Source organism: Pongo abelii, chromosome 12, assembly GCF_028885655.2.
Source record: "Pongo abelii isolate AG06213 chromosome 12, NHGRI_mPonAbe1-v2.0_pri, whole genome shotgun sequence".
Classification (NCBI taxonomy): domain Eukaryota; kingdom Metazoa; phylum Chordata; class Mammalia; order Primates; family Hominidae; genus Pongo; species Pongo abelii.
Genome location: NC_071997.2, coordinates 57847783 through 57874118, shown reverse-complemented (window position 1 = coordinate 57874118; position 26336 = coordinate 57847783). Strand labels below are relative to the sequence as shown.

General features: G+C 50.6%; 1 protein-coding gene across 9 annotated transcripts; it reads right to left on the bottom strand.

Annotated features, from left to right (window-relative positions):
- Window positions 1-53: 53 nt before the first annotated feature.
- Window positions 54-16585, bottom strand: RTKN (rhotekin). Of its 9 annotated transcripts, none has more exons than XM_002811863.6 (12): window positions 16057-16585; window positions 6658-6857; window positions 4792-4853; window positions 4641-4694; window positions 4424-4541; window positions 4001-4210; window positions 3021-3115; window positions 2804-2910; window positions 2441-2569; window positions 1597-1765; window positions 1342-1446; window positions 54-745 (listed from the first exon to the last, which is right to left on the bottom strand). In XM_002811863.6, exons 1-12 carry the CDS (start codon window positions 16165-16167, stop codon window positions 414-416), a joined length of 1692 nt encoding a protein of 563 aa, XP_002811909.2. In that variant the 5' UTR covers window positions 16168-16585; the 3' UTR covers window positions 54-413. The 9 variants fall into 9 exon arrangements, with proteins under 9 accessions (XP_002811909.2, XP_024098059.1, XP_009235438.2 ...); XM_024242291.3 differs by having other exon boundaries at window positions 4001-4213; window positions 16057-16408; XM_009237163.4 differs by lacking the exon at window positions 16057-16585 and adding an exon at window positions 14704-15855 and having other exon boundaries at window positions 4001-4213.
- Window positions 16586-26336: the final 9751 nt, after the last annotated feature.

Sequence of the window (26336 nt, the reverse complement as noted above, 5' to 3'; positions counted from 1 at the left end):
AGGTCTAGACCAGGCAGAGAGAGGCACCCTGTCCTCAGGAGCCAGGTGAAGGCTGCTGTTAAATAACTTTAATGGTTGATGTGGGAGTCACAAAGGAGGTATGTTTCCTCCAAGGGTTCTTCAGTGCCATCCTCAAAGCTGGTTAGTGCAGGGAGGTAGGGCAGAGTTGGTTCCAGTTTTCTTCCAGGAAGGGTTTAGGGAGGTCCCAGCGAGCCCCAGGAATGAGTCCCTCGGTACCATGGCAACCACAATTTAAGAGGGGCTTCTGCCCACCCCTGCAGCCTACCCCAGGTCCAGCAGAGGAACAGGAGGCCAGACTGGCCAACTTGCTATAGACAGTGCCATATCCAGAGCCCAGCTGCGCATGGGTCATTTTCTCTTCTGGGCAGATCCTATGCCAGCACCTTTCTCTCTCACACTGGTGACTGGAGCCAAGTGCGAGGTTGGCCTTTGCTGCAGAGGCCTCTGGTCCGTGGGGATTGCTGAGGTGGGAGGGGGGCAACCGAGCGAGCCCTAGGGGAGTGGTCTGGGGGGACAGCATCCAGGGAAAAGGTTCGGGGTCTCCCCCAGGGCAGGGGGTGGGTCCAGGCTAGGGCTGGGGCCACTGAGGCAGGCGAGCAGGGGTTAGGCAGGGCAGGCTGGTCTGTAAATATTGCCAGCCAGGGTGGGGGTGTCTCCAGCCTTGCGCCCTCCCGCTGGGTCAGGATGTCTGTCACCGCTGCGATGTCATCCAGCGGCTCAATAGCTGTGGCACCAGGAAGGGGTTGGGGGAGGGTTGGGCTAGTCAGAGCTCAGGCCCCAAGCCTACCCAGCCCTATCACCTGTCACTGTAATAGGAGGAAAGCAAAGCCTGGATCTCAGCGGAGATTGCGTTATCCTGCAGGAGCAGCCCCTCACCTGGGCCCCCTGGGGCTACAGGCTCTGATAAGACTGTGGGATGTGGGGCACAAGGTAGATGGGGATGGGAAGGGGAGGAATGGGGAGCAGAGGTGGGTGAAGAAACCAAGAAAGAGGAGAAAATGAAAGCGGTGCCAGGCAAGTGAGGGGTCAGAAGAAGAGACAGGAATCCACATGCAGAAAGGGAAACAGAAAAGAAGAAATTAGGAAAGAAATCAATGAAATTATCCTGGCTCATTGGGGTTTTGTTTTGAACTTTGGTGGAGGTGGTTCTAAGAAGAGTTGGAGAGGAGAAAAGAACACACAGGATTGGGTGAGACTTGGGTCCCCAGAGATCTGGTGTAGCCCAGAGTGTGCTTTCTCTGTTTCCATTATCTGGTTTCTCTTGAAGTCCCCAACCCTACTCCCCATTAGCTTCCTGGAGTTCACATTCCTCTCACTTACCCATCTCGTGGTACAAGGACCCCTGCTTTGCCAGTGCTTGAGGTGGTTTCCGGGGAGCAGGAGTTTCAATTTTCATGATTTCATCACAGCACTGCTTCCACTGGCCTGGAAGAAGAGCACTGATTAAAAGAGAGGGCCAGGCTGCCCTTTCTCCTGCTACATTCCCTTCCACACAATCTTGAAACAGAGGCCTTTAGTAAAAATGACAAACTCCAGTTCTTCCCAAAGGTTCAACCCAGCCCCCTTCTCTCTTACTCATGTCAAAGAAAAGCTGCCACAGAGCCTCCATCCAGCTCTGCAGGGCTTCCCGACTTTCTGTCTGAAGGGTGTGTGTCACCTCATCATCCCCATACTGGTTACTGATGCTTAGGGTGAAGGGCCGTCCTAGAGCCTGGTCCAGCTCCCCTGCCCGGACTCGAGTCTCCTGCAGGAGAAAGAAGAGGTCTACCTTGGTCACAGAAGTTGGCAGTGACAATCAGGCAGCCTTGATCACGCCTGCCTTAGAAGGATGAGCTTGTGGGGCTTTTGCTGAGCCCTCTCATTTGCCTCCTACTGGCCAGAGTAGGAAGGAATGGCAAAAAAGGGCTGGGGATGAGACAGCCAGTCCTGAGTCAGGGGAGGAGGAGCAGCTTGAGACAGGGAAAAAGGGATTGAGCAAGGCAGGGAAGACACAGAGGTAGGCAAGGATGCTCCAGCCAGAGGTCCCTCAGAACTGACAAAAAGTAGGCAGGAAAGCCAATAAAAGGGATAGGGAGCAAAGAAGGGCAATTGGACCCGGAAAGAAATGGGAAGTGGTAAAATAGATATAAATTGGAATCTGAGGGAGAAGAGGGAGAGAGGATGAAAAGCCCTGAACTTGCAGGCGAGAGAACCCTCTCTGAGACTTGGCAGGGACTGAGGATGGCAAGTGAATGGGACAATCCTCTCCCAGTGATGCTGTGGTTGGGGAGAATACGGGCCCCTGAAGCTGGTTGTGGCACTGTCAGGAGCAGGAGGCCTGCTTCTATCTCTCTGAGGTATGTGCCCACCCTCCTGGGGCCTGAAGGAGAGGCTCCTGGGCCTGTGCCCTTGGTGGCCTTACTACCAAGGGACCCATCACCTTGTTGACAGCAATAGTAAGCAGCGGCTCTTCCCCAGTGTCTGCATCCTCAGGTTGCCGGTAACAGAAGAGGTTTGTGCCTTTCAGAACTCCATGCACTTGTGCCCAGTTCTGCATCTCCCCAGCTTGCTGCACAAATGACTCAACATTTTCTGGGGAAGTCACGCCCCCCAGTATCCCTCTTCTTAGCCCCCCATGAGAACCTGTTCGTTTTGTCCACCCTGCTGTCCATTCCTCCCCTCGTCTGGCCATACCCCATTTCTTCCACCCAAATCTTGATTTTTCATTAGCTCTTCTATTCCTGGTTATCCAGCTCTCTTCTGCCTTCTCCCTGCTCCCTTCCACTCCTCAGGGCCCCCTCACCTGCACCCTGAGGGTACCACTTGCAGTGGGCTGAGTCATGCAGAGAGGCTGAGCTGCCAGACGGCAACACACGCTACCATAAAGGGGCAGCCAGGCAGGGTTCTCCTCTGGGGGAGGAGGAAGTGCAGGGTGAGGTAGGGGAATGAGAAGGGGACCATCCCACAGCCCCTCTTCTCACCATCACATGTGTGTGTCCCCCATGCACACACATACTTACCATGACTGGCAAGGGTGAGGTCATGTGTGCGGAATCCATCTTGCACTGCTGCCAGGGTAAGGGTGGTGTGAGCCAAGATGTGGTAACGAGGACCACTAAGGGAGATAGGAGAGAGCATCAGCCAAGGGAGGGGCATGTTGGCCAGCAGGAACTCTAAGGGCTAAGCAGATCTGCCCCATTGTTCAGGCTGCCCCACAGAAAACTCGCTTGCCTCCCCAGAGGGTTAGGAATGAACATTTACCGAGCTCCAGCTAAGTGTCAGGACCTATGCTTTATACGTTTTATCCCACTGTATTCCTATGACAGCCCTGTGAGGTTGGTGGCATTCTTCAACTAGATGAGGCAACTTGAGGCTTAGAGAGGTTAAGAAACTTGCCCATAATTTATAGCTGGAAAGTGGGGATGTTTGAATTTGAACCCATATCTATGTCCAAAATCAGTATTCTGTTCACTACCCAAAGGTTCTCAAACTGCTTCTCAGAGTCTCAGTGGTCCCATGAGGTGTCTCCAGGTGCATTTAGGTAGCACCACAGGTCCCAGGGTACTCTGCTCCAACCAAGAAGCTCTGCTCTATCCACATAAAATGTATTTGCTAGGCTGAGTGCTGTGGCTCGCGCCTGTAATCCTACCACTTTGGGAGGCCGAGGCGGGAGGATCACTTGAGCCCAGGAGTTCGAGACCAGCCTGGGCAACATAGTGAGACCCAGTCTCTAAAAATAAAATGTATTTGCTGCTGCTAAAAAGTCAAGACCCCAGGGCCTAAGTCTCCCTGCCTTCCTACTGGTCTTCTGGACTGGCTTCGGCCCAGCTCTGAGGCGTGGGCTGGAATGCCTCCCAGCTACGTGGCCACTGCTCATTCATGTCCGTCTGCACATCCTGGCAGCAATGCAAAATGGGTTCTGCACACTCAACACAGTTCAAAGGTCACCTGTGGGCAGAATACAGGCAGCTGAGGGTGGTGGCGGTGTGCAACGCCTTACCCAACAGCTGGGGTGGGGAGCAAGATGGGACTGCTCCCTGAACCCCCAGCACTGTCCAGCGATGCCCGGACACGCCTCCCCGAGGAGCGGCCCAGGGAGCTGCTGAGTTTGGTGGCAAGCCTCTTGGGGCCGCCAGTCAGGGCCCCCTCTTCTTCCACACAGGCCCCATACAGCTCTAACCGCAGTTCAAAGTCTGGCCCCGCCTCAGCGCTGCTGGGAGGAAGAAAGGAGGGTGGTCACAGAAAGTCCAGGGAGGCAGAGGGTGGGGGATGTGGGGGAGGCAAGTGCAGGACAGCTCCACAGAGAAGGCCAGGTGCCCCTGCTCTCCACCCTCCCCCGCTCCCAGCTTCCTCCCCTGGAACTCGCTCATCCAGAACTGGAGCAGGGTGGAGGAAGGAGGTAGCCACAGTTTGAGGTACTCACAAGAGCACATTGCTCTGAAAGGAGATGTCTGTGAGGGTCCTGTCCACCAGGATCATCTCTGTGTCCTGGATGTGTTCCCCCAGCTGCAGCAGCAGGAACACAGCCCAGCGGTGCAAGTCTGGGGACAAAGAGGGCAAAACTCAAAAAACACGTCCCACGAGAGCCTCCTACTTCAGGGTCATTCCCCTGACTTTGTCCCAGGGTGTGTGGAACTCACCACCTTTGTTCTTGAAATATTCTGTGTCCTTCCACATGAGTGGAATCCGGAGGTCTAAGGGGCAGAAGGGTAAGAATAGATGTTGAGATGGGGCAGGAGGCCGTGTGCTTGGGCAAGGGGTGCCAGCAGCTGGGGTAGCTGTGCTTCTTACCAGAGATGCAGACCTGGCCGCGGCAGGGGGAGCGCTCAGCGGGTGGGCCACTGTCAGAAGGCCTGTGGATAAATCACAATGTCCTGGCCTGGCCTCTAGCCACTATTCCCCCTTGCTCTGGTCCCAAGGACTCTAGGATCCCCCTGATCCCAGTGCCTTAGCCGCCAGGTCACCAGCCAGGCTGACAGGCAGGGCTGAGGGACTATAAGAGAAAGTTATCCATTGAACCCAGCAGTTTGCCAGGCTTGGGGACACCAGGGACACTCAAGCCACATTAACTCACAAATAAGGCACAAGCTCAGGGCTCCTCTCTCCAAGCAACCTCCCTGACCACCTCTCCAGATCCCTGCCAAGGGACCTGCCAAGGACAGGTGGGGCCTTGAGGGGCAGGTACGCACAGAAAGACTTCATTTCCAGGGCTCTCCATTAAACCCCTGGCTTAGAGGGGTCTCCAGTCTTTTTTTTTTTTAACAATAGGAAAGCTGCTTATTTCCCACCATCCCATCACTTCTTTGATATAGGAGGGTACTGTACTGGCTCAGAAAATAATTTGGCCAACGTTTATTCAAAGGAAAATTACCAATAGGGAAGAGTTACGTTCCATTCACTACAGACCCTTTTCCTTCCCTACCACTCCCCATCTTTGATTTCTCCTTTTTCCTCCTGGCCCGATATGCTGTACCCTACTAGTGCCCCAAGTTCTGCAGCTCCCCCGCACCCCACTGCAGGGCCCGACACCCCACCTTCCTTCCCTCCCTGCCCATCATCAGGACTCACCACATGTGTCCCTTTCCTGAAGCGACTGCCAGTTCATCTGTACTTATTCATAATGCCACTAAAGTAATTACTGACTTAGTAGAGCCTTAAGCTAAATGATGTGGCACTAATGGCAATGTGTTTAGCTGACAGGCACTTGAGGTGTACCTCAAATCACCTGTGTGGGCTGTGTGAGGACTTTGGCAGGACAGAGTCTGTCCATGCTGCCTCTCAGGAGAGGCTGTCCCCCCACCAGCTTGCCCTTCCTCTAGCTTCATGGGATAGCCATAGAGTGGGTTTTCTGCCTTCTTCTGGTAGCTTCATGGGTGAGCTCCTGGGAACCTCCCCTTGTGTCAGCCTTCATGGCTGGAATGGGCACCATGCCTGTGAGGGGCTGGGACTACTTCCCCTAGCAGCCTCAGTGGAGTAAGTAGGCCGCTTTCCTAAAAACCAATTCTCCAAATGACCACTTTATCCAAATTGGCATATTCTTAGAATAATTTGCCAAATATTTTCCCCAATATTTTGGCTTTATCATGGCATCACTTAAGTCATTATAGACTTGTCAGATCAACAGTCTAATGTCAGTGTTGCTTACATTTTACATCCAGAAGCTGAGCCCTTTTAGAAGGCACAATCTAATTTGTTTGAATGGGTAGGCTTTCCTTAAGTGGTTTCTTATTTCCTTTCCCACTCCCTGCCTCTGAAGGTGAACCCCAGATATAACAAACTATTGTCAGTATGTAGTAAATTGGTGATTTTGTGAACCAGCGTTGAGGAAATTAATTTTCCAAAAGCCAGATAGCCAGTCTTACTGGATCACAGACAGGGCTTAGCAAATTAGTGCTTTTGCATTACTTGCTACCCTTCAAATCAGCTACCTTTCACCAGACACACCGACTTTTCTAAGTCCTGCCCTGGCTACTCACAAATGCGCCTCTGGGCAACACACAGTGGTGGTAAAACACCAAGGTCTCTCCCAGGTCCCTGATAAGACTTCATGGGGAAGTCATCTTTAAGGTGGTCCACATGCCACACACGCACACGCTGCACCACCACCACCTAGAAGGCCTCCTGCCTCCATCGAGGCCTCGCCTCCCCCTTGCTCACCGCCGGCTTGTCTTCCCCAGCACCTGCGCCTCCTTGCGCCGCTGCAGCTCGCCCATGTAGCTGAGGATGCGGCTGTTGCACACTAGCAGGCTCTTGGTGGCCTCCAGAGCCTGCTCTCGCTGGGAGCAGGCTGCCAGCAGCTTACAGGCCCCTTCCCTCATCCGGATCTCATGGTCTAGCTTCCTCTGCAATTCCGTGTCCTAGCCAGGGATGGGGGAAGGGTGAGAAGGAAATGTCAGTCAGAGGACAGGCTAAAGCACTCCCCAGTCCCCAAGTGGGCTGTGGCCAGTAAAACTGACAAGAAACTAATGTTTTAGGCAGTTCAAGAGCAGGCGTTGGGTCTCAATCTCAGCTGCCCACGAATAAACAGAGAAGCTTTGTAGCCAGGTGCAGTGGTGTGTGAGGGAGGCTGAGGCGGAAGGATCCCTTGAGCCTAGGAGAGCAAGGCAAACCTGGGCAACATAGTGAGACCCCACCTCTAAAAAAATATATAACAGCTGGGCGTGGTGCCTCTCGCCTGTTATCCCAGCACTTTGGGAGGCCGAGGTGGGCGGATCACAAGGTCAGGAGATGGAGACCATCCTGGCTAACACGGTGAAACCCCGTCTCTACTAAAAATACAAAAAATTTAGCCGGGCGTGGTGGCGGGCACCTGTAGTCCCAGCTACTTGGGAGGCTGAGGCAGGAGAATGGCGTGAACCTGGGAGGCAGAGCTTGCAGTGAGCCGAGATCGCACCACTGCACTCCAGTCTGGGCGACAGAGCAAGACTCCAGCTCAAAAAAAAAAAAAAAAAAAAAATATATATATATATATATATACGTATATATACATACATATATGTGTGTATATATATACGTATATATACATACATATATGTGTGTATATATATACATATAATGTATGTAAATATACATATATGTGTATATATATACACACATATATATACACATACATATGTGTGTATATATATATAAAAAACAAATAAGAAAAATAGAGATGCCCTCATGAATTTGATGGTTGGAAGTACAAATTCCTTCAGCCTCTTTTGAGTGCGATTTGGAAAAAAATCTATGAAAACTCAAATTCATATATCCTTTAATCCAGCTATTCAATACCTAGGAGTTTATCTTACACATATAGTTTCACATACAACTAGGTAAAGCCATACATACAAAAATATTCATTGCGGCATTTTTTTTTTTTTTTTTTGAGACGGAGTCTCACTCTGTCGCCCAGGCTGCAGTGCAGTGGTGCTATCTCTCAGCTCACTGCAAGCTCCACCTCCCGGGGTTCATGCCATTCTCCTGCCTCAGCCTCCCAAGTAGCTGGGACTACAGGCGCCTGCCACCACGTCCGGCTAATTTTTTTTTTGTATTTTTAGTAGAGACGGGGTTTCACAGTGTTAACCGGGATGGTCTCGATCTCCTGACCTTGTGATCTGCCCGCCTCGGCCTCCCAAAGTGCTGGGATTACAGGCATGAGCCACCGCACCTGGCGTCATTGCGGCATTGTTTTAAACACCAAAATTAAAACCCCTTCCGTAGAACATTGGTTAAATAAGTAACAGCACATCTGTACCCTGTAGTATTGCAGACATTAAAGAAAGAGATATGCATATGTATGCAGATATGAAACTATCTCCAAAATAAATTATGTGAGAAAAGAATGGTAGTATTGCACATACTACCATTTGTGCATGATATATATACGTGTATGCATGCATATATATACATAGGTAAAGATATGCATGTTTATGCATATTAGTGATTGTAGGCCTGAGAGCCAGAAATGGAAAACATTTATGATACTTTTTTTTTTTGAGATCGAGTCTCACTCTGTCACCCAGGCTGGAGTACAGTGGCGCGATCTCAGCTCAGTGCAACTTCCGCCTTCCAGGTTCAAGTGATTCTTGTGCCTCAGCCTCCTGAGTAGCTGAGATTACAGGGATGTGCCACCATGCCTGACTAAGTTTTGTATTCTTTTTTTTTTTTTTTTGAGACCAAGTCTTACTCTGTTGCCCAGGCTGGAGTGAAATGGCATGATATTGGCTCACTGCAACCTCTGCCTCCCAGGTTGAAGCGATTCTCCTGCCTCAGCCTCTGGAGTAGCTGGGATTACAGGTGTGAGCCACCATACCCAGCTAATTTTTGTATTTTTAGTAGAGACGGGGTTTCACCATGTTGGCCAGGCTGGTCTCGAACTCCTGACCTCAGGTGATCCACCCACCTTGGCCTCCCAAAGTGCTGGGATTAGAGGCGTGAGACACCATGCCTGGCCTAACTTTTGTATTCTTAGTAGAGACAGGGTTTCACCATGTTGGCCAGATTAGTCTCGAACTCCTGGCCTCAAGTCATCCTCCTGCCTTGGCCTCCCAAAGTGCTGGGATTACAGGCTTGAGCCACTGCGCCCAGCCTAATGATACTTTATATATACCCTTTGTACTACTGGAAATTGTATTTCCTTTAAAAAATATTAGATCTTTGGAGTTTAAAAAAAAATTATCAGGCCCTATCTAAGATTTGCAGAATAAGAATCTCTAGGAGTGGGATATATGTACTTTTGGAAAACTCCCCAAGTGATTCTGAGTTACAGCCAGGTTGAGAACCACCAACTCATGGGAATGGACAGAAAGAAAAGCAAATGAGAGTTATCCCTCAGACTCAAATGATGCCAGGGACATCTAGTCGGCAAGGGATCAGTGGACAAGGAGCATACCACCTACAGTGTTCACTGACACTGCACAGAACCCTCTACACCCCAAATTAAGAGAACCACCACCTACTGGCCCTCTGAGCTTGGGAGATGAGGTCAGAGGCAAGGAATGGGGATGGGAAGGTAGGTGGTCCAGGAATGAGGGACTGTAGATAAGGGCCAGCTGAGAGGCACTGAGAGAGACACCAGGATTCTCAGGAACATTCATTTAGAAAGGAGCCCTGGAGGTCTTGCTTCTTAAAAAGCAATGGGCAATTTGCTCAACCTCCCTAAGCCTCAGTTTCCCCATCTGTAAATCAGGAATGGAAATAGTCCTAGGGCTGTGAGAATTCTGTGAGGCAGGAACTTAAAGCACTTAGCACAGTGCCCAGCATGCAGTATACATTAATGGCAGGGATGCTTATTTTAATGATGCTATACTTTGGTGGTAGCAGCATTTACTCAGTCAACACAGGGGCATCCCTGTACTGTCCAAGGCTGTACATTTAAAATCCAGCTGGGAGGTGAGAGATGATGACTTTAATGGCTGCTCCATAAGTGCCATGTCATGGCACAACCATACTCACAAGAAACAGACTCTGTTTGCTTCTGGCTGAGGTGATTAAGGAAACCTTCAGAGAGGAGTTGGAAGACTAACTCTATCACAGTGTACAGATTGGTTCAGGAGACAAGTCGAGCCATCCATTTGAAACAGGGGAACTAATGTGACCACTCCAAACCTGTCTTTTTCCTCACACCAGCTCTCCTCCATACCCTGTGCCCTTGCATCTGTCCCTAGTGGCTCCAGCCTTCAAGTCTCTCAGACCTGAACACCCTAAATTCCCTCTTCTAAAAGCCTTGTCCTGCCTGCCTACAGATGCTTCCTTGGCTATTTTCTGGGCCACTGTGCTAGGCCGGACTTTTATCACTTTCCCCCGTCACCATCCACCCGTTTTCCTTCTGTAATACGCCAGCCCTTTCCCAAAGCCCCTCACCAGGAAGCCCTTTCAGACTACATAGGTCCTCCCAGTCTAGTTTTGTCTGCACCAGGGTTCTGTGCTGCCCGACAACCCCCACCCCAGTCTGCACCCAGCTTCAGCCACAAACATCCCAAATGGGTGAGCCCGGCAGGAGGGGGACACGGAGGTGTCCTTAACCCCCATCTTGGCTAGTCTCATCCCAGTCCCAGCACTCACGGATCCCTCCCCAGGCCGGTCCATTGCGAGAGGCGCGCAGAGGCGCGCGAGGTCCAGAGAGCTGCACCGGCCTGGGGAGCCGGCGGTGCCCGAGGGCCGCAGGAAATCGGAGGAGCCAGGGCGCCAGCGTAGCTGCACCGCCTCCAGCTGCAGCGCTCAGGACGCCGGTGACATCAGCTCCTAATTGCCGCGAGAGCAACTGAGGGGTACCAGGGCGCTGGAGGTCCCTCCAGGCACCTGGCTGGGCTTGGCTCAAGGCGGTGCCTCCACCGAGACTCCATCGCGGCGGGACGGGACCTCCGGGAGTGCGCCCGCGCCGCCCTGGAAAAGGCTCCTGGCCTTCACGACGTGCTCCAGCTCCGGAAGGCCCCTCCCGCGTAGCGTTTGCCCTCCAAGGTGACCCCTTGCCTGAGAGTATGGAGGGTGGACAGTGTATAAATTGGGAGAGCTGGGGCCCTAGGGAGGTCGCTGGGCCCAGCATGGATGAGCAGGACCACGAGCCCAGACACCTCCTCTGTTTCCCTACTGCTCTCCAGCCCCAAATCCACTCTCCCAAGGCCCAAGGCCGGGAGCGCCCTAGGAAACTGGCTCCCACCCTTTCAGGCAGAGGAACTGGGAATCCTGGCTCAGGATCTGGACCCTTGTGCTTCTAGCGTTTCCCCACCCCAGGGATAGTTCCTTGTTGCCCCCTCCCTACCCAAACACACCCTCTCCCCAAGGGGGCAGCATTTCCCCTGGGAAAGAGCCCAGAGCTGGGTGTCAGCTGGACCTGGGTCAGATCCCAAGGGGCTAGAGGATGAGTCATGGGCCCCACACACATTAGGCCCCCTGTTGATATTCCTTCCACCCCTCCCACTCTCTTCTGTCTCTGACTTCCCGCTCTGCTTCTCATCACCCTCTGTTCCCTTCAGAATCTCCACCAGGGCTAAGTACAAATCCTGGCTTAGGGACTTGACAAGCCCAGAGAATTTGACCCCTGGAACCTGAGTTTGTAAAATGGGGAGTATTCCACCTTCGTAGCATTGTTTGAGAATTATATGGGAAAGTCTCATCTCTACCTGGGCCTAGCACATATTTTAAAATAAGGCCCTTTTACTTGCAGCTTGAGTCATTTCCTCCAGAAAGTCTTCTTGGACTTACGCTTCCATGACTATCTCTCTTGCCATTCCCTGAAACATCAATGGGTCTCTCTTTTGAGGACCTGCTGAACTTGGTTGAGAAAGAACACAGCACCCTCAGCCACTCTCCTAAAGGAGAGTGACCAAAGTAAAACTAAGTCTCTCATCTGCCCCAGAACTTGGACAGGCCTTCCACAGAGAAAATTTACATTTTTTAGAGGAGGGTAGGATGCAGAATTTAAACAATTTACATACCTAGACCAGCTCTGTCCAATAAAACCTTCTGCGGTGATGGAAATGTTTAGTAGCCATCTAGCACTTGAAATATGGCTATAGCAACTAAGGAATTAATGTTTTATTTTATTTTAATGAACTGAAAGTAAGATTTAAATGGCCATATGTAACTGACGTGGACAGTGCAGAGGACTATGAATGGCGAATAGGTTTTATCTCATGCACTGATGGAGGATAATTAGGTAGAGTCCCAACGAGTTCACTGGACACCTTTCTACAAATTAGAAAAAGCTGACCCTCTCCAGGCAAACAAATTAGATAAAGGTGCTCCCTCCTGATGCAGGTGAAACCAGACCAGGACTCTCACCTCTGGCTGGCGCCTGTGTGAAGGACACAACCTGCACAGTTTATGCCAAGACAGTCCCGAGAAAGATTCTGAGGCCAGGTCTGGGCTCATTGACAAAGAGTGCCAAAATTGACCAGTAACATCTACTATGATCCAGGGAGTGGGGGCAGGGCTTGAGGGGGGGCAGCACATACAATATCCTGCCATTCCTGATCTAGACTCTTTACAGTCCTGCCTCTGACCTCTCAGCAGCAGCCCCTGCCTGGTCCAGGAAGTCGCTTCCACAACTTCCTCCATCTTCCCCATCTCCGTAAACAGCCACACCACCCAGTTGCTTAGCCACATACCTGGGAATCATCCTGGAGTTCTTTCTTTGCCTTACCCCTCCCATCCAATCCATCAGCAAATCCTGTCAGACCTACCACCACCATTTGAAATCTACTCCCTTTCTCCACCATGAGCATTTTAATTCACACCACCAGGTTCACTCCCCTATTACTGAAACAGCCTCCCACCTGGTGGACATTTGCGAACTCTCTTGCCAACCCTCCACTCCCAACCCTACCCTCAACTTCCCACCAGCCTATTCTCCATAGCAGCCATCATTTAAAAACATGGCATGAGTCATTCCCTTGCTTAAAACCCTTCCATGGCCCAACATCACACTTAAGATGAAATCCAGGTGCCTTATCATGGCCTTCAAGGCCCTGCATGATCTGGTCACTGCCCATCAACTCCACCCCAACTACTATATTCCAGCTACACTGGCTCTCTCTTTCCCACAAATATATTACCCTCATCCTCATATCAGGGCCTTTGCCCTTCCTCCAGTCTTCGCATATCTCCAAATCCTCCTGGGCTCAGCTCAAAGATCTCCCAACAGAGGCCTCCCCTGACCTCCACATCTAACATTGCCTCCCTCATCTGATTTTCATTACATCTCCGTTTTCATCATAATTTCTTTATGTGATATTATTTATGTGTTTGTATGTATATTTCTGTTCTCCCACTACAATGGAACTTTCTTGTCTTGTTCACTGAGGTATCCTATGGTCGAAAGGAGCTTGGCAGATAGTACATGTTTTATACATGTGTTTAATAATACATAGCGCAAGGTGCAGTGGCTCACGCCTGTAATCTCGGCATTTTGGGAGGTCGAGGTAGCGAGATCACTTGAGCCAGGACCAGCCTGGGCAATATAGTGAGACCTCGTCTCTGTAAAGAATTGAAAAAAACAAATACACGAATAAACAGCACCTTGCCGTCTCAAGGGCCAGCAGAATCCTTACTCATAACCCAGAGTCCTTCTCTTCTCTAGCAAGGCTACATCCTTTCTGTAAACCTCTCTCACATTGAACTCCTCTCTTCTTCCCATACCTAAAAGGAACCCTTGTCCCCAGAACAGACATCTACACTCACCACAGAGCTTCCTGAAATAGGTGTAAAAACCCTGCTGCAAACATAAGACTATGATGGGCAGAACTGAGCCTGGGTCCACACACTGCACCCAACACAAGGCATAGGGAACCACCTGTCCCTCTCCCCACTTTAAGCAGGCCTGGCTCTCCCCACCATGCTGTAGCAGGAATGGGTAGGGCAGAGATTGGGGCTGGGATGCAAGTGAAGGAGGTGTGTACTCCAAGGGTGGGGGGATTACCTCCAGGCTGAGTGCCATCTGCCGAATGTAGAGCATATTCAGGTCCTCCAGGATGTGCAATCTGTCCTGCATCTCTGTGCCCCCCCGGTGCCCTTTCCCTTGTCAACCCCTCCAGAGGGGGGACAGATAGGTACCACACTGTCCCACAGTTCCTCCTCCCACTGTTCCCTCAGTCTTTAAAGAGGTGGCCAGCTCTTGGGCAGAGGGCAGAGGCTGCCCTTATCCCTCTGCACTCCTGTTAAACCCCTCTGGCTGCTCTGACAAATTTTCCTCTCCTACTGCTGCTCCGGGGTCCTGCTGGGAGCCAGGCAGGGAAGAAAAGGAAAGCGAAGTGAGGATGAGTGGGGTCCCAGGAGGAAAGGCCAGCTGCAGAGGGGGCTCTAGGCACAGAGTGTCCAGTCTCGCTTTGGTGGCAGCTGTTCTCCCAGCTGTGGAAGAAAAAGGCCCTTTCATTCCGACTCTGGCCGCTCCCCAGCCCCCGCCCACATCCCTGGCCTGGTGGACAGAGAATCTGTGTGCGGAGAGGGCAGTGAGGGGCAGGCACAACTGGAAGGGGGCAGGGAAACGACGCCTCATGCAGGTTCTAGAGTCATGGGGTTTGCAGGAGGTTGGAGCTTCCCGAGAGGGGTTCCAGCTTAGTTTGAGAAAGTTAGGAAAAAGAGCCACAGAGGTGAGGACCTCAGGGGAGAGTGAGCCCAGGGAGTGGGACAAAGGGGTGAGTTGGTAAAGCAGCCCAGCCCTAGGGCCACCCCTTCCAACTCAGGGCCCCCATCCAGCCCGCTCCACCCTGGGCTCACAATTACCTCGCTTTTCCAGAGAAGGGAGGAGAGGGAGAGAGGAAGGCAGGGGTGTGCCTGTCTGCTGCTGTCCCCGCTCCCTTCTGCAGGCCTCTTCCCTTCCAGACAGGAAACCAGCCCCGATTCCCAGCCAGCTGCAGCCTAGCGCCCCCGCCTCCACGCCAGGCCCACGGAGTCACACTCCACTCGGCGGCCGCCGAGCCCTGCGGCTCCGCCCCAGCTCCTCCGAGCTGTCCCCGAAGGCCGGGCTAATCCCAGGGGCGGCCCCAGCTCACAGGCCCCTCCCCCTGGTCCCGGGCCTCGCCCCTTACTCCCCCACGCTGGCCCCACGCGGGTTCCTCGGGCCCAGTCGCTTGGGGGCAAGGGGACCCGACAAAGGCCCCCTCTCCCCAGGTCCACTAGCTTCTGAGTCAGAGAAGGCCCGGGACGCCGGGACAAGGGTGTGAAAGAGCCTCTTTGTTCTGGGAAGGCTGGAGGGAAAGGGCAGAAGCCAGGCCTGGAATCCCAGCCGGGAGGTAGAGGGGGCGGAAGGAAGGCCCACCTCACTTAACCCTTTCCAGACCCGGAAGGGAAGGCTTGGAACTGGGCTCTCCTTGGGCGAGTGTGAGTCTGACCTTGGGGACAGAAGAGTCTTCGGGGTAGCTATTCGCCTTCTCAGTCCTCGCTCAACCACACACCTTCAGCCCCGCCCTAGCCTCTAGGGCGTTACAGGTGGGGCTCCAACAGGTTAACGCGTGGACGGCGGACGGGGGAAACGCTCAGCCTAGGGGCTGGACTCCTCTTAGGCCCCAGAAAAGGAGGCGGAAATTTTGCGTATGGAAAGTAACCCCAAGGAGTTAAAAGCCCTGCAGGGGCATAGAGGAGCCTTTGAATTGGGCTTCGGGGAAGCGAGCGGCCCCGGCCTAAAGTCGGGGTTGATGACAGAGACTGGCCCAGATGGCTGCGACAGGTTGTGGGATGGGGCTGGCGGCTGGGGAACAAGCGGGAGCCCAGGCCAAGAGTCTGAGCGCTTGGGGCCCGCCTAGCTGCCCACCGCGCTTGGCCCGGGGATGCCCAAGACATTTGGGGGTTCAGACACATTTTGGGAGTCGAGCTGGGGCCCTACAAATTGAGACCAACCCGGGCTTTTTCCAGGCTCAGGCAGATAATCCTAACCAGGCCGGGGAATAGGCAGCATGGATCCGATGAAAATGCAGACTGTCCACACCTTACTTTTTAAGTCAACAACTCCGTCGGGTTTGTACCTAGACCGTGCATCTCCGCCCCTCGGCGTGCACGCGGGCGAGGGAAGGAGGCCGAGGTGGCTGGGGCTGCCCCCGGGAGCCACGGAAGGGGAAGGCAGGGACGCGGGTCTCTCACCTCGGGCGGGTCGCTGAAGAGGCTGAGTCGGAAGCGGCCGCGTTTGAACTCCATCTCCAGGGCGGAGCCCCTGGCCACGGTGACCCGGCTCCGGTGGTTTCGGGAGAACATACTGGCGGCCCTGCGACTTTGCCTGCGCAGTGCGCTCCCCGCGCCGCCCGGCTTAGCCTCCTCTTCTCGGCTTCTGTCTCTCGACGCTCGCCCGCCAGTCCGGCCGGGAATCTCCCGCTGCGGGGCTCCAAACCCCGCCCCCGGAGACGACACCTGGGCCGGGCAGGGCGCGGCAACCTCCTCTTCCACCCCCGCCAAAGGCCCAGCCCGTCCGGCCAGTCCCTGGGCGCCAAGCCGACCTGGCCCGACGGCCCCGGAGCCCCCAGGGGCGCACTGCACCTCGCGAGCACTGTAGGGGCGCGTTCTCCCTGCCCGCGCGGATCGCGAGCGCTTACCTGGACTTGGGACGGACCGAGAAGCCCTGCTCCGCCAGCCGCCCCAACCTGGCAAGCCTGGCTTCCCGGGCGCTGAAAACCCCGTGGCTCAGGGATCGCCGCGTAGCACGCTCCGGCTCTACTCGGGCCCTGGGACCTTGCCCAGTTTCAATCCCGGCAGCCTCCGAAGAGACCATTTCAACATCCCACAGTCCCAAACGTTACTTCTTCGTCCCCCTCCCCACCTAGGCTCCTCTGCGAGGCTATCCGCCTAAGCCTAGTGGCAACAACTGCTGGGGGGGGGTGCTTAAACACGTCGTGAAACCCCAGCTCTGTCACTAACTAACCGTGCAATCATTGACTTGGTCCAGTCACTAGCCTTTCTGAGCTTCAGTTTTCTCATTTGTTCAGTGGGAATACTGTAATTATCCCCACTCTTCAACTTGCTATGAGGATTACCTATAAGAATGAGGGTAAAATGCCCAGCATAGTGCCTGGCACAAGGCAGGTGCCCCATATTTGCAGCCATAAAGAGCAGCCGCGCGGTGGCTCACGCCTGTAATCCCAGCACTTTGGGAGGCTTAGGAGGGTGGATCACCTGAGGTCGGAAGTTCGAGACCAGCCTGACCAACATGGAGAAACCCCGTCTCTACTAAAAATACAAATTTAGCCGGCCATGGTGGCGCATGCCTGTAATCCCAACTACTTGAGAGGCTGAGGCAGAAGAATCGCTTAAACCCGGGAAGCAGAGGTTGTGGTGAGCTGAGACCGCACCATTGCACTCCAGACTGGGAAACAAGAGTGAAACTACGTCTAAAAAAAAAAAAAAAAAAAAACAAAAACAAAAAATGGCTGGGGGCAGTGGCTCAAGCCTGTAATCCTAGCACTTTGGGAGGCCAAGGGGGACTGATCACCCTTGAGCTCAGGAGTTGGAGACCAGCCTGGGCAACATGAAATCCTATCTCAACAAAACACACACACACACACACACACACACACACACAAATTAGCCTGGCATGGTAGTGCACACCTGTAGTCCCAGCTACTCAGGAGTCTAAGGTGGGAGGATTGCTTGAGCCCAAAAGTTCAAGTCCAGCCTGGGCAACATAGTGGGACCCCATCTCTTAAAAAGCATTACAAATATGTATTTTTTTTAATTTTTATTTATTTATTTATTTATTTATTATTTTTTAAGACAGAGTCTCACTCTGTCACCCAGGCTGGAGTGCAATGGCATGATCTCGGCTCACTGCAACCTCTGCCTCCTGGGTTCAATCGATTCTCCTGCCTCAGCCTCCCGAGTAGCTGGGATTACAGGCATCTGCTACCACATCTGGCTAATTTCTGTATTTTTAGTAGAGATGGGGTTACACCACGTTGGTAAGGCTGGTCTCGAACTCTTGACCTCAGGTGATACACCCACCTCGGTCTCCCAAAGGGCTGGGATTTCAGGCGTGGCCCACGCCTGGCCAATATTATCTATCTATAGATAGATATAGATATAGATATAGATATAGATATAGATATAGATATAGATATAGATATAATCAGCTGCTTTGCTGGATGGCTGGACTTACCTGGCTGGACTTACCACTCCCTGCTTCCATAAAAACAGGGTTCCTGCTGGGCGCGGTGGCTCACGCCTGTAATCACAGCACTTTGGGAGGCCAAGGGGGGCGGATCACGAGATCAGGATATCGAAACCATCCTGGCTAACATGGTGAAACCCCGTCTCTACTAAATATACAAAAAATTAGCCAGGCGTGGTGGCGGGCGCATGTAGTCCCAGCTACTCGGGAGGCTGAGGCAGGAGAATGCCGTGAACCTGGGAGGCGGAGCTTGCAGTGAGCCGAGATCATGCCACTGCACTCCAGCCTGGGCGATAAAGCGAGACTCCGTCTCAAAAAAACAAACAAACAAACAAACAAAAAACAGGCTTCCCTTCTTGCCCCCTCTGGGGAAAGCCCAGTGGAAGAGAAGGAAATGGCAAAGGATTACCTTGCTGACCACACATAAACAGATCTCCTGAAGGCTTCAGAACACAGAGAGAACTCGAGAAAGGGTGAGACTCCTACATGGCAGGCTGGCTGGACCCAGAGACACACCAGTCTTGAGCTCTTAGAGAGTCCAGATTAGAAATGTTTTGCTGTGGCAAATCATTTCAACATTCTTTTGGAAAAGCTGACTGAAAATTACTAAAGCAAAAGGGGAAATGCATTGGCTCCTGGAACTGAGCCAATACAAACAAATGAGCCAGGGGTCAAGCTTTAGATGTGGCTTGACCCACTCATTGAGTGTCAGGAATATCCAGTTTCTTCCCATCACTTGGCTCTACTTTCCTCCATGTTGGCTTCACTCACCACAGTGTAATGAAATTGCTGCCCAAAATTCTGGGTCTACATCTTTTCAGGCTTAAATTCAGCTGAAAAGAGAGCATCTGTTTCCTGAGGCTCCTACACATGTCTGGGATTCACTGTGAGACATTTGTGATCATTCATCCATCCCAAACCAATCATTGGAGTCAGAGGGTGGCCAGATCTGAACGAATTGCTGTGGCTAAGGAGGTTCTAGGTGCCAGCTGGCCAGGCCTGGGGTCACTTGCCCACTCCTGGAGACTAACCAGAACCCACTGAACTGGGAGGGAGAAGGTGGGGGAGGGTTGTTTCCCAAAGAATGTTCCAACCACTACCACCAGAAGGTGAGAGAATGGAAAATGAACAGGAAAAACAACCAACATCCTCCACACACAAAATTTTATATGGAGAAGGGAGTTCTTCTGGTCAGCAGGAAAGGCAGATCAAAAGATTTATAAAGTCCATGGCATCTGAGATTAACCACAAAAGATGTGTGAGGGGAAAGAAAGGGAAAGATATTGTTCCTTAATTTTTTCAAATATTCATCATCACTCCTCTGAACTGTAAGCCTTCTAGGGAGGGGCAGTCTGTCTTGTCCCCAGTGCCTGGGACATAGCAAGTGATCAATAAACATCAGTTGAAGTAAATAAAGGAGAAGCAAGCAGATTTGAGAGTCCTTGACTGAGATGTGCCATCCTGTTGGACTAAAACAGTTCATTTCAAATGTTTGTTTTTAAGCAACAGAACCTTTTTTTTTTTTAATGAAATCTTACCTGAAATGTGTGAAATCAAATCAGAGCTGCTATGATGGGAGCAGGTGCTAGAGCCTCATGCCTTGTCTACCCACAGGTGCTCAGCTGCTCCCTGCTCCCCCAGTGAACACAAGCTCTGTGGAAGGGTTTGAAAACCCCTGGCCTGAGACCCAGGAAGGAGGCAGAGGAATGGAGGATCTTCTAAAAGGAGGTTGAGCTCAAATCCTGCCTGAGAGTTTGTACTCAATGTGGCTGAAGATTTTTGGGAAGGAGGGACACGATCAGGTTTATATTATATTATATTATATATATATATTTATTTATATAATATATATCACTCTGTTACCCAGCTAGAGCAAAGTGGTGCCATGATAATACACTGCAGCCTTGAACTCCTGGGCTCAAGCAATCCTCCTGTCTCAGCCTCCTGAGTAGCTAGGACTAAAGGCGTGCACCACCACGTGATGCTAATTTTTAAATTTTTTTGTAGAGACAGCATTTTACAGGCTAGTCTTGTACTCCTGGCCTCAAGTGATCCTCCTGCCTCAGCCTCCCAAAGTTCTGGGATTACAGGCGTGACCACTGTTCCTCGGCCCAGAATTAACTTTAGAGATCATAATTTGGCAAACTTTTCCATTAATCAGCTGGAGGAGTTGTGACTGGAGTAAGGGAAGCCAACTAACACTGCACTCAACTGAGGGAGGAGAGATGAGGGTCAAAATTTCTATGGATTTATGTATGTATGTATGTATTTTTATTTTTATTTTTATTTTTGAGATGGAGTCTAGCTCTGTCGCCCAGGCTGGAGTGCAGTGGCGCCATCTTGGCTCACTGCAACCTCTGCCTCCCAGGTTCACGCGATTCTCCTGCCTCAGCCTCCTGAGTAGCTGGGATTACAGGCGCCCGCCACCACGCCTGGCTAATTTTTGTATTTTTAGTAGAGATGGGGTTTCACCATGTTGGTCAGTCTGGTCTCGAACTCCTGACCTTGTGATCTGCCCGCCTCGGCCTCCCAAAGTGCTAGCGTTATAAGCATAAGCCACCGCGCCTGCTCAGATTTATTTTTTAAATTAAATTTCATTTGAAAAATATTTGAAAGTACATATACAGTTTTTTAAACACTATAAATGCCACTGTTTTTTAAATAATGTAAATAATGAAAAAAATGAATAAAAGTATGCCTTCCCCACCCTCAATTATTCCACTTCCAGAAGAAAACACTGAGACAGTTTGGTGCATTCAAGTGCTGAAGCTCACACCAGCAGTTCGTGTTGATGACTTTTCTGGAATTGGGTATGCCAGTTGCTAAACATTGCCTTAATTAAAAATTAAATTACAGGCTGGGCACAGTGGCTCATGCCTGTAATCCCAGCACTTTGGGAGGCCAAGGCAGGTGGATCACAAAGTCAGGAGTTTGACACCAGCCTGACCAACACAGTGAAACTCTGTCTCTACCAAAAATACAAAAATTAGCTGGGCGCTACTTAGGAGGCTGAGGCAGGAGAATTGCTTGAACCCGGGAGGCGGAGGTTACAGTGGGCCGAGATCAGGCCACTGCACTCCAGCCTGGGGGACACAGAGAGGCTCCATCTCAAAACAAAACAAAATTAAATTACGGCTGGGCATGGTGGCTTACACCTGTAATCCCAGCAGTTTGGGAGGCCGAGGCAGTGGATCACCTGAGGTCAGGAGTTCAAGACCAGCCTGGCCAACATGGTGAAACCCTGTCTCTACTAAAAATACAAAATTAGCCGGTGTGGTGGCGCATGCCTGTAATCCCAGCTACTCGGGAGGCTGAGGCAGAAGAATCTCTGGAACCCGGGAGGCAGAGGTTGCAGTGAGCCAAGATCGCACCATTGCACTCTAGCCTGGCAACAAGAGTGAAACTCTATCTCAAAAAAAAAATTAAATTAAATTACATAAACATATAACTAAATCAATTTTATTAAAACAAAGGTGATAAATATTCAAAACTCATCACTTCCTAATTATTTTACTGCATTTTACTATGACGTCTTGAGCAGTTTACATCTTTAGTATCTGTATGGAGGGAATGCTATATAAATGACATGCCAATGCACATCTCTTTCCAACTCTGTATTCAGTGATGTCTCATTTGAAATTGGCCATGGTGGGAGTCCTTACACAACAGAAATAGGTGAACATAACAAATCCAGCCTGTTTTTTTTCCCCCCCTGGGGAGCTTTTGTTAAACATTTACCAACATGCCACTGGTTTGGTGCACAGTCTTCCCAACTTTATCCTTTTGTTTATGTCTGTATCTATATCTCCCCAGCTATGAAGTAGATATGTGGGAAAGGGGCTGTGGGTCACCTAGGGTTCAAATCATCTTCTATTTCTGCATAATTCCCCACTGTGGACAGTATTGACAGAATGAGCTCTAGCCCCTTTATGGCAGTTGGAGAACATTTATCCTTCTTCCCACTTTTTCACAGCCTAAAGGTAGGCACTCGTCCTAACCCAACTAACTGGAATGTTCCCAACTGGACTTTGAATATTGAGGGAGTGCAGACAAGATCCAGCCAGAGTTCATGATATACACTCACTGCACCTGCAGCACCTGAGAAGGGGGTAGTGGTGCCAGCAGAAAATCTTCATCAGCATGTTCAAGCGGCCTGACTTCAGTGTGGCCTTGGCATAACCTCAGCCATAGGTTTGTGCTGCCTGGCCTCCTTTGAGTCCTGCTTCTTATCCAGTGAAAGTATGAGATGAGCCCCAAAACATTTTATCCAGGGAAATAAAAATATTTTATCCAGGGAAATTTGAGTCTCACTTCTTTCCAGGGAAAGTACAAGATTAGCCACCTGGCATGGTGGCTCACGCCTGTAATCCCAACACTTTGGGAGGCCGAGGCAGGTGGATCACTTGAGGCCAGGAGTTCAAGACCAGTCTGGCCAACATGGTGAAACCCCGTCTTTACTAAAAATACAAAAAAAATAGCCAGGTGTGGTGGCAGGCACCTCTAATCCCAGCTACTTGGGAGGCTGAGGCAGGAGAATTGCTTGAACCCAGGAGGTGGAGGTTGCAGTGAGCTGAGATCGTGCCATTATACTCGAGCCTGGGTGACAGAGTGAGACTGTGTCTCAAAAAAAAAAAAGAAAAAAAGGCCGGGAGGGGTGACTCATGCCTGTAATCGCAGCACTTTGAGAGGCCGAGGCGGGCGGATCATGAGGTCAAGAGATTGAGACCATCCTAGCCAACATAGTGAAACCCCATCTCTACTAAAAATATGAAAATTAGCTGGGTATGGTGGTGCATGCCTGTAGTCCCAGCTACTCGGGAGGCTGAGGCAGGAGAATCGCTTGAACCTGGGAGGCGGAGGTTGCAGTGAGCCAAGATTATTGCGCCACTGCACTCCAGCCTGGCAACAGAGTGAGATTCCATCTCAGAAAAAAAAAAAATTAAAAAATTAGTTGGGCAGGGTGGCACATCCCTGTAATCCCAGCTACTCAGGAGGCTGAGGTGGGAGAATCACTTGAGGCCAGCAGTTCAAGGTTGCAGGGAGCTATGATTGGACCACTGCAATAGAGCAAGACTCTGTCCCCCTCTAAAAATTGAGCATCATAATAAGTAAAGACAGCAATGGATTACAACCCACTGATTAAAACTGGAATCCATGCTGAAACAAATAAATATATCTGTAAATAAATATGAGGAGAAGAGAAAGCTCTTACAGTAGAATGCTAACTAATACATGTAACTGCAATAATGGGAATAGATCACCTTTTGGCAATTATTATAGTAGAGTTGATTCATACAGTAGTCATCAATGGATACAAAGCCTGGTGGGTGGAGGTTTGATGGGGAATGGGATATTAGGGTAGTTGCAGAGTATTTCCCAGAAAATACTTATTATTTGGAAAGGCAAAAATGGTGACATTACAGTGGAGGAAATTGGCAGACAGCATCTTGACCAGGTGATCAAGGTTAATAGCATCAGTGGTGGGAAAGGCTGACATCATGAGCCTCCCAATGTGACACACTGAGAAGAACAGAGCATAATGTTTTTGTGGGCCAGGCACGGTGGCTCACGCCTGTAATCCCAGCACTTTGGGAGGCTGAGGCAGGAGAATCGCTTGAGCCCAGAAGTTCAAGACCAGCCTGGGCAACACAGTGAGATCCTGTCTCAAAAAAAAAAAAAAAAAAGAAAAGAAATCAATTTTTTGTGTGTGTGGTGTTCTTGCCAAGAATTTACAAGTCTAGGCCAGGCGTGGCGGCTCATAGTATAATCCCAGCACTTTGGGAGGCCGAAGTGGGCTGATCACTTGAAACCAAGAGTTCAAGACCAGCCTGACCAACACGGCAAAACCCCATTTCTACCAAAAAATACAAAAATTAGCTGGGCGTGGTGGTGCACACCTGTAGTTCCAGCTACTCAGGATGCTGAGGCACAAGAATTGCTTGAACCCAGGCAGCAGAGATTGTAGTGAGCCGAGATCACACCACTGCACTCCAGCCTGGGTGACAGAGCAAGACTCTGTCTCAATCAATCAATCAATCAATGTATAAATCTAGACCTGAGGAAACACCAGACAGACCCATGGTGATGGGCATCCTATAGAATTAAAGACTTCTACCCTTTAAATTTGTCAAGGTCATGAAAGACCAGGTAAGAGTAAGGAAATGTTCCAGATTAAAACAGATTAAAGAGACTTAATTTAAAAATGTAATAAATGATCCTAAATTTGGATCCTGGATAAAAAGAAAAAGGAAGACCAGGCAGAGTGGCTCACGCCTGTAATCCCAGCACTTTGGGAGGCTGAGGTGGGTAGATCACCTGAGGTTGGGAGTTTGAGACCAGCCTGACCAACATGGAGAAACCCCATCTCTACTAAAAATACAAAATTAGCGCATGCCTGTAATCCCAGCTACTCGGGAGGCTGAGGCAGGAGAATTGCTTGAACTCGAAAGGCGGAGGTTGCGGTGAACGGAGATTGCACCATTGCACTCCAACCTGGGCAACAAGAGCAAAACTCCGTCTCAAAAAAAAAAAAAAAAATGAGGCCGGCGCGGTGGCTCATGCCTGTGATCTCAGCGCTTTGGGAGGCTGAGGTGGGTGGATCACAAGGTCAGGAGTTCAAGACCAGCCTGGCCAACACAGTGAAACCTCATCTGTATTAAAAATACAAAAATTAGCTAGGGGTGGTAGTGGGAGCCTTTAATTCCAGCTACTCAGGAGACCGAGGCAGAGAATTGCTTGATCCCAGGAGGTGGAGGTTGCAGTGAGCCGAGATTGTGCCACTGCACTCCAGCCTGGGCAACAGAGCAAGACTCCGTCTCAAAAAAGAAGAAAAGAAAAAGGAGGTATTTCACAGTTGGTGAAATTTGAATGGGGTCTGGATTAATGTTGTATCAAGTTAATTTCCTGATAGGGATAGTTGCACAAAGCTTATAGAAAACTGTGCTTGTTTGAGGGAAATACACACTGCATGATTTAGGGGTGAAGTGACATCATGTCCGCAACTTGCTCTCATGTTGATCAGAAAAAGAATAATGATGTAAACCAAAAATAAAATTCTGAGTCCCCAAACCATGTTGGGCCATTCCATGTTAACCTGAAAAACTAGTATGGGCCATGATGGGAAAGGGGGAGCTGGACATGCCTTGTTATACCCTCCTCCCTTTTGGAATTACTGATATAACAGACTCTTTAAGTCTGATAAGAAACATTTACAGTGTATTCTCTGTGAAGTTGGCTACCTGGATGCTTCACTTGCATGATAAAATCTTGGTCTCCACAACCCCTTATCTCAACCAGACATTCCTTTCTATTGATTCCAAGTCTCTAGACAATAATTTAACTCTTTTTTTTTTTTTTTTTTTTTGAGATGGAGTTTTGCTCTTTTTGCCCAGGCTGGAGTCCAATGGCTCGATGTCAGCTCACGGCAAACTCTGCCTCCTGGGTTCAAGCAATTCTCTTGTCTCAGCCTCCCTAGTAGCTGGGGTGCCACCACGTCCAGCTAATTTTTGTATTTTTAGTTGAGATGGGGTTTCACCATGTTGGCCAGGCTGGTCTCAAACTTCTGGCCTCAGGTGATCCACCCGCCTTGGACTCCCAAAGTGCTGGGATTAGAGGCGTGAGCCACCACAGCCAGCCAATAATTTAACTCTTTCAACCAATTGCCAATCAGAAAACCTTTGCATCTACACAATACCTGGAAGCCCCCATCTTCCAGTTGTCCTGCCTTTCCAGACCAAACCAACGTACATCTTACATGTATTGATTGATGTCTTATGTCTCCCTAAAATGTATAAAATCAAGTTGTAGTCAGACCACTTTGGGCACATGTTCTCAGGATCTCTTGAGGGGTGTGTCACAGGCCATTGGTCACTCATATTTGGCTCTGAATAAATCTCTTCAAATATTTTAGAGTTTGACTCCTTTCATTGACAATGATAATGGGCATAAACACAGATAAATGTTAACAATTTCAGAATCTGGCCAGGCGCAGTGGCTCACGCCTGTAATCCCAGCACTTTGGGAGGCTGAGACGGGCATATCACAAGGTCAGGAGATCAAGACCATCCCGGCTAACACAGTGAAACCCCGTCTCTACTAAAAATACAAAAAATTAGCCAGGCATGGTAGCGGGCGCCTGTAGTCCCAGCTACTCGGGGGGCTGAGGCAAGAGAATGGCGTGAACCTGCGAGGCAGAGCTTGCAGTGAGCCGAGATCGCGCCACAGCATTCCAGTCTGGGCGACAGAGCGAGACTCTGTCTCAAAAAAA

Excerpts from the sequence above, each read along its gene's own strand:
- RTKN (XM_024242291.3), bottom strand. The coding sequence starts at position 16,167 with ATGTTCTCCCGAAACCACCGGAGCCGGGTCACCGTGGCCAGGGGCTCC. Across the intron at positions 1,766-2,440 it reads TTACTATTGCTGTCAACAAG|GAGACTCGAGTCCGGGCAGG; the intron begins GTGATGGGTCCC and ends TTTCTCCTGCAG. Across the intron at positions 746-1,341 it reads GTCCTTGTACCACGAGATGG|CTATTGAGCCGCTGGATGAC; the intron begins GTAAGTGAGAGG and ends CTGGTGCCACAG.